The following is a 7,450-nucleotide window of genomic DNA, read 5'->3' as shown; positions in this document are numbered from 1 at the left end:
ACTAGCTCGTTTTGAAGTCATGATCTATTGTGAAAACAGATATTAAAACGTCAATAAATAAATAATTGAATATGTTTATTTATATTCATTTCGGACACTATTTCAATTGTTTTTATTTAAAACAATAATTTTTAAGAAATCATGGTTATGTTTAACTATAATAGTTGAGAATAATGGCTGTTTCTGGTACAAATAAAAAATACAGTACAAATCAACCTTTGGTAACAAAACAAATGTCATATATTTAATTGAATGAATTAAATTAAATCAACCAATAAGTAAAATTTAACGAAACATTGTATAATGTAAAACTAGCTCGTTTTGAAGACATGATCTATTGTGAAAACAGATATTAAAACGTCAATAAATAAAGAATTTAAAAAGTTAAAACTAAACTAAGATTAAAACCATAACATTTTTGTTACTTTAAATAAAAGTACTGTACTAAAATGTATCATTGTCAGGATTGGACCTGTTTTGTCATGTGTTTCAGTTCCTGTTTTGCCTTATTTGGTCATGTTCCTGTCCTCGTTTAGTTTGATTATGTTCCATTGATGTCACCTGTGTTCCCCAATCATCCCCTGTATAAAAATCCTTGTATGTTCAGTTTGTGTTTGTCAGGTCTACTCGTTCTCTATGTGTGTTGGCTCAAGCTCCCATTGTGGAGTATCTCCTGTGTTTCTTGATTAAAGACTGTTAAATGTTTCCTCGTGACTCCAGCGTGTTCCCTCAACAGCGTAGCGTGACAATCATGTACAAGGCAGAATTTAGTTTATTTTCATATGCTAAAATAAATTAAAATAGAAATTAATAAAAAAAATATAGAGATTTAAAAAAAAAAATGACAAAAACAACAAAATACTAAAACTTAACTAAAAATTAAAATGAAAAAAGATAAGAAATAAAACTTATTTTAAGTTGTAAAGTCTCTCTGGTTCAGTGACTATGTGTTTTTAAAGTTCTGTCTAGATCCTGAGGGTTTATGGGAGTATTAAGTTCTAACAGCATAAGCCACTGATATGTGGCGTTTCTGCCAGAGCCCCTGGTCATAATACAGCACAATCGCACAGATCGATACATTATATTCCCGCAGAGTGGAAGATGATGGCAAATAGCATCAGAGTTGTCATGTATTCTATAGCGATTCCCAGAAATGCTGAAGTTGGTGAGAACTCAGAAGTTTGGTGATTATATATAATGAGCATTGTTTCCTCTGACTGGTATTAACGGGAAGGTTGTTAGTCTGAAGTGATTTCTTTGATCTAGAGGCAAATTAACGCTGAGTTTATATGTAGCTTTTAGTGGACAATCTCCAGTCTGTGTCAGACCGCTTTGGATCGATATCCGCAGAGCTAGTCTCAGGTGATTACCTGCAATTTCTGACCATAGAAACCAATTCAGTGTTTGAGTTGTTCTGTGTCTGTGTGTGTGTGTGTGGATGATAAACACATTTACTTAGCTATCAAAAATGAGAAATTATGATTATCCAAAATGTTATTTATTTTTTATTATTGTTTTTTTTTTTTCTTTTTTTGGGGGGGAGGGCAGGGGGCAGTGAAATGTGACTTTTATGCTCATCAAGGCTGTATTTATTTGATCAAAAACAAAACAAAACTTAAAAGCAGGAAAATTGTGAAATAATATTACAATTTAAAATAACGGTATTCATTTATCATTACTCCAGTCTTCAGTGTCACATGATCCTTCAGAAATCATTCTAATATGCTGATTTACTGCTCAAGAAACATTTCTTATTATTGTCAGTTTAAAAAACAGTTACAATTTTTATGACACATTTTTTTCAGGATAATTTGATGCATATAAAGTTCACAATAACAGCATTTATTTGAAACAGAAAGCTTTTATATCATTATAAATGTCTTTACTTTCAATTTGTTAAATTGTATGCATCCTTAATGAATACAAGTATTATTTATTTAATAAAAAAATATATATTGTAAATACTATAGGCCAAAACACAACTGTACCCCTAAAAGAAAACTTTGAGCATTTTTAGATTTTAAAAGCATAATTTGATCTATTTTTAAATTGTTTTCTTTTATTTTCTTTATTTGTGAGGTTATTTCATTTGTTGATTTGATTTAGTAGCTCACTATAGGTAGGTTTACTTTCTGTATTAGGCCTTATCTAGTGTGGACTGAACACTAAGCATGTCTCCTTCCCGTTTGGCAGCTCATATTTTAGGATCTCGCTCCTCCAGTCTGTTTCTGTTCGCTCTGTAAATGTCACTAAGCATTTACCCCATGGATTGTCTTCAGAACTGCACTGATCTCCGCTCTAAACACGTTAGCACACCCACCAATGCCGTCCAGTCCTGTTACAGATCAGCGGGTGGCTGGAGCCGCTCTCTGACCGATGCTTTTCATTACGCTTCTACATTAACACACTTGCTATTATCTGTCTCTGGTTTCACTGTGTGTTTGGACTCAAGCGTGTCTCGCCATCTGCTAGCAGTCGTTCTCTGTGATTTTTACCCCCTGCTGGAGACAAAGATACACATGAGTGCTCAGCCTTTGAGGATTCTTCTTCTGTTTGCCTGTGTGTGTGTATGTGTGTGTGTGTGTTCACAGGACCGAGTGTGTTGTGTGTGCTCATGTCTGTTAACTGAGTAAGAGCTTTCATTTTTAAATTCTAATTAAGGAAAGTTGTAAATCTGTCTCTGAGTCCTGAGCATGTGTCCTTATCAGCCGCTAATTATGCTTCCAGCATCTGAGAAGTCTTGGTGTGTGTGTGTGTGTGGAGGTCTCAGGGTTTCTGTGAAACCTTGTCAAATTCAAGATGCCTGGTGAATAGCAAATACACACGTACTGCAAAAATGATTTTTCAAAGTTAAAGTCTTTCTATTTCAAAATGTCATTCTTAAATTTTACTTGCCATTCTTTGTAATTATTTGTGAAATTTACTAGCAATTTCTGAGTCAAAATTGTTTCTGCACAACATTTTTCTTTGATTTGAGCATCAAATAATATTTAGCTGTTGTTGTTTTTGTTGTTGTTGTTTTTTAATGCACAGGGTCAAATTGACCTAGGGTAGAAAATATTCTGCTCCTAATTTCTGACACTTTTATTGATGGATTTGATATATTGTGAAATACAAAAAAAGTAAGTATTAATTTATTACAGCACAATTAATTTATTGTTTTTTTTTTTTACATTTAAATTATAATTTATTAAAGGCAGTATAACAGATACTACAAATACTCCAACCATCACGTTACAGTAAAGATTTTTATTTTATTTTTATTTTTCTGTGCACTTAATTGTCATGAAATTGCATTGCATGGCATGTATTGTTATTATTATTTTTTTAGCAATGTAACATCTTATTTTTGTCATTTGTAGTGTGAAAAATGTTCCTGGCATGTTTGTCATCTCATTTTTTGTTCTTTGTTAAATGTCATTGTGTTGTTGTTAATATTGCATTATTGCATTTGTTAAATATTAACTATATCATATAAATCTGTATGAAACTTACATTTCTTTCTCTTTTTTTTTTTTTTTGGATGACTTTATTGTATACCTTGCTAGGCCTCACAGGAGCTGCCGTTACAGTTCTGAAGGTTTTAAATTCAGTAAAAAGATCCAGAAACGGTTTAAAACAGTTCATTATTATGGCTAGAGAGACTTCAAACTCTGAGGAAGGAACTGCATACAGATGTGGTTCTTCTCTGACTTACCTTGCCTTTCCCTCTCTCTCTGTTCCCATCTGATGTGTGTTGTTTCCAGATGTACATCCAGACCACCACCCTCACCATCTCTCTCAGCCTCAGCGCGTCTGTGTCTCTGGGGATGCTCTACATGCCCAAAGTCTACATCATCATCTTCCACCCAGAGCAGAACGTGCCCAAACGCAAGCGCAGCTTCAAAGCAATCGTCACTGCCGCCACCATGTCAGGAAAACTCGTACAGAAGGGAAGCGACCGGCCCAACGGGGAAGTGAAGACTGAGCTTTGTGAGAGCATGGAGACCAACAGTGAGTATTTCAGCCATGTAGGCCAAAATAGTGCACTATTAGCACTTTTCATATACACTCACCGGCCACTTGCCTTTCCCTCTCTCTCTGTTCCCATCTGATGTGTGTTGTTTCCAGATGTACATCCAGACCACCACCCTCACCATCTCTCTCAGCCTCAGCGCGTCTGTGTCTCTGGGGATGCTCTACATGCCCAAAGTCTACATCATCATCTTCCCCCCAGAGCAGAACGTGCCCAAACGCAAGCGCAGCTTCAAAGCAATCGTCACTGCCGCCACCATGTCAGGAAAACTCGTACAGAAGGGAAGCGACCGGCCCAACGGGGAAGTGAAGACTGAGCTTTGTGAGAGCATGGAAACCAACAGTGAGTATTTCAGCCATGTAGGCCAAAATAGTGCACTATTAGCACTTTTCATATATAACCATTTCAAGACACACTTAACCTTGACCACTTAATGTGTTAATAAGTAGTTGAATTGGGAAGACACAAAAAACAGACTGATTTTATTCATTCCCATTGCTTTACGGGATGAGTAGTTCATTCATTTGCTCCGAAAAGATGTACATTTTTTTCCCCTGATTTTCAAATAACTTTTTGCTTTGAATCGAATGCTATGATTCATCTCAAAGCCATGTGGTTTGGTTTAAGGCTCAAAGCTTTTTTTTAATGTGGAAAATGAATAGGAAATATGCTTTGATAATTCAAGGCTGCTGCGGTCACTGTTGCACTCTATTTCTGCTCTGTTAGCGTCACATTTTTTCCTCCAGATGTTTAGTAAATGTTCCTGCTGTATGTAGAACATCTGTTTAGTACAAAATGGTAGACTTAACCAAACACAAGTCTTGTTGCAAGACCAAAAGTTTCCTGCTGAGATGTTTGCTGGAGGTAGACAGGCAAAGTAAAGTGTGACATCAGTGATCGAGGTTTGATTAGCATATTTGACTAGTTGCATTATTTGCCAGTTTGATAAATTTCTGGATTTTTGTTTTTGTTTTTGTTCTCCAAAGCGCAGGATTATGGAGTGTTGAAAATGTAATCACTCAGAAGCGATCCAAAGCTTTGAGGGGAAATAAGCCCATTTTAAGTCATCAAGCCAATTACTTTGTTCTGTGCCGCGGGTGATGCTTTGCCTTATGAAACATTAAAGCGCAACTCATGTATCAGTATCAAGACCACCCAAAACTTTTGATGACTAAATTAGACAAGTTTTTTATTTAATTCTTGGCCTTTGGGATACTTTTATTTAGTAAAGATAAAAGAAGAAAGGATTTGGAGGAGAGAACGAAAATGCCCTCAACTAGTAGTGGTGGAGATTTTGAATCATTTTAGTGACTCTTATGAACCTGTTCACCAAAAAGATTATGCAGGTTTCATTGCTAAGCCAATGAATAAATAGCCAGCTAATAAAAATATGTTCTAAGAATGTGTTGCTAATGTTCCAAATAGGTATAAAAACATCATTTGTGAATGTTCTCTGACATTTTTCTTTGTTATGCAAACATTAAGGCAACATTCTATTTTATCAGTTGCAAACATTATGGGAGCTTCACTTTTAAATATTCTCTTAACATTGCGAAGCGCTTAACATTAAAAAAAAAACTTTAGACAACTAAAACGTTTCATGAAAAAAGTTCCATGAACAATGTATAAATATAATTTTTTGTACATAATAAATGTTATATTCTACTAACATTACTTGAAGAATGTTTGTTCATAACTTTGAGAGAATGTTAGTCAAAGTTCTGAGAATGTTCCCTCTTAGCTGGGTTGTGTGTTATGAATGAATCATTGAATTATTCACTCAACATATTTGTCATTTGCAACCCAAGAAAATCGTATTATTCTTTAAAAAATGTATCTTATTAAAAGTGTTTATTAAAGGGAGAGACTGCAGAGAATGAACACACGACAGGTTTGTTCACTCAAAAGATTCATTCAAAAACACTGATTCATTCACCAAAAAAAAACACCACTACCAGCCAAATTTAAACCTGTTTGCATGAGAATGTGTGTGATGCTAAATGATACGCCAACTAGACTACTTGTAAAAGATTTTTCTTTGCTTTTTAAATGTTTGATTCTTGGCCTTTTTGCTACTTCCACGAATGATTTGTTTACTCAAAAAAGATTAGTTCAAAAACAATGATTCATTCACCAAGAAAGCACCACTACCAGCCAAATGTAAACTTGTTTTCATGAAAATATGTGACACTAAATGAAAGCCCAACTAGGCTAGTTTTAACAGATTTTTCTGTTTCTTTGAGTGACACTCATTAACTTTCAGGATCTTCTATAGAATCACTGCGAAAACCCCATTTTGGAAGATTTTTATGAGCAGTGACCATAAAATGATGCTTGACTAAGACACTTGACTTGCGCAAATACTGCACATGCAGTTGAGTGAGAGCGAATGTGGTTCTCTAATGTGTTTCCCCTCCTGCAGCATCTTCCACCAAGACGACATATGTCAGCTACAGCAATCATGCCATCTGAGGAGGGACACTCTCTGTGGGCGGAGCCAAGGGCGGGGCCCTGTCTGAAGCAGGACGTCTGTCATGTGACATGTGCTGACAGGCAAACAGACCTGGAATGGGCATCTGAGCATGAGATTTTTATATCGTTCTGCATCAATCTAAAACCTGCAGCATCCTGGAAGACAAACAGACTTATGGGACCTTCCAGTGAGACTGCTATCCTGCGTTCAAGAGCTACCGATCCTGCCATGAACACACGTGAACCCGCACACAGGTGCAGGCTTGCAGTCATACAAAAAAGAACTTTACACAAATAATCGTGTAAACATTTTGCAGATGGAGATGTTCACGGTAAACTTTGGAAATGTGGATGTAAAAAAAAGAGAAAATATATGAAAACTACCAGAGTCAAACTATGTTTGTTGTTATTGTATTTTTGTGGTCGTGCAGATTTTTTCATTCTTGTCCCACTTTGTCAGAAACCTGCATTCTGAGATGACGTGTCTTGTATTGGCTGACTGAACCGTAACCGCGGGGGTTGTGAAGCTGTAAAATGCCATGGTTGAAGCATGCTAGTTTTTATACCAAAAAAAATTAAGATTTATTTATAATAAAGGAATGTTTTGCAAATGTGTAGCGTTGTTAGATGTGTATTTTACAGTGAGATTTCGCTCTCATTCATATTCAGTCGCCACCAGAGGCCAAAACTCAAACTCTATTTTGCAGCTTTGTATCCCATATAAACCCAGTTAGTTTGGGAATTTTTAAGGTTCGTAATGGGCTCTATCACCACAGAAAAATACCTCTCATGTTTACAGTGTTTCTAATGAAAGTCTCTTGAGCAAGGCATAGCAGAGGGCAAAATTAACACGGTCATGGAAGACTGAAATTATAAGGGAATTGGGATTTGTGGGCCAAGGAATAAATCTCAAAAAGCCATTTCTACACTGTGGGGTGGGGTGGGGTGGGGTGGGGGGGGGGA

At 36.0% G+C, this 7,450-nt stretch overlaps 1 protein-coding gene across 1 annotated transcript in view; it reads left to right on the top strand.

The window, feature by feature from the left end:
• Positions 1–6,841, top strand: part of LOC107725917 (metabotropic glutamate receptor 8) — a 121,549-nt gene extending 114,708 nt beyond the window's left edge. The window contains exons 9-10 of the mRNA XM_016535333.1: positions 3,747–3,993; positions 6,438–6,841. Coding sequence (XP_016390819.1) covers positions 3,747–3,993; positions 6,438–6,487 — 297 coding nt within the window. The 3' untranslated portion in view covers positions 6,488–6,841. The remainder of the gene's footprint in view (positions 1–3,746; positions 3,994–6,437) is intronic.
• The last annotated feature ends 609 nt before the right edge of the window (positions 6,842–7,450 follow it).

The sequence above is a fragment of the Sinocyclocheilus rhinocerous genome, unplaced genomic scaffold, assembly GCF_001515625.1.
Source record: "Sinocyclocheilus rhinocerous isolate Xijiao unplaced genomic scaffold, SAMN03320098_v1.1 scaffold395, whole genome shotgun sequence".
Taxonomy (NCBI): domain Eukaryota; kingdom Metazoa; phylum Chordata; class Actinopteri; order Cypriniformes; family Cyprinidae; genus Sinocyclocheilus; species Sinocyclocheilus rhinocerous.
The sequence above is the reverse complement of the archived record's forward strand: the minus strand, read 5'-3'. Positions and strand labels throughout refer to the sequence as shown.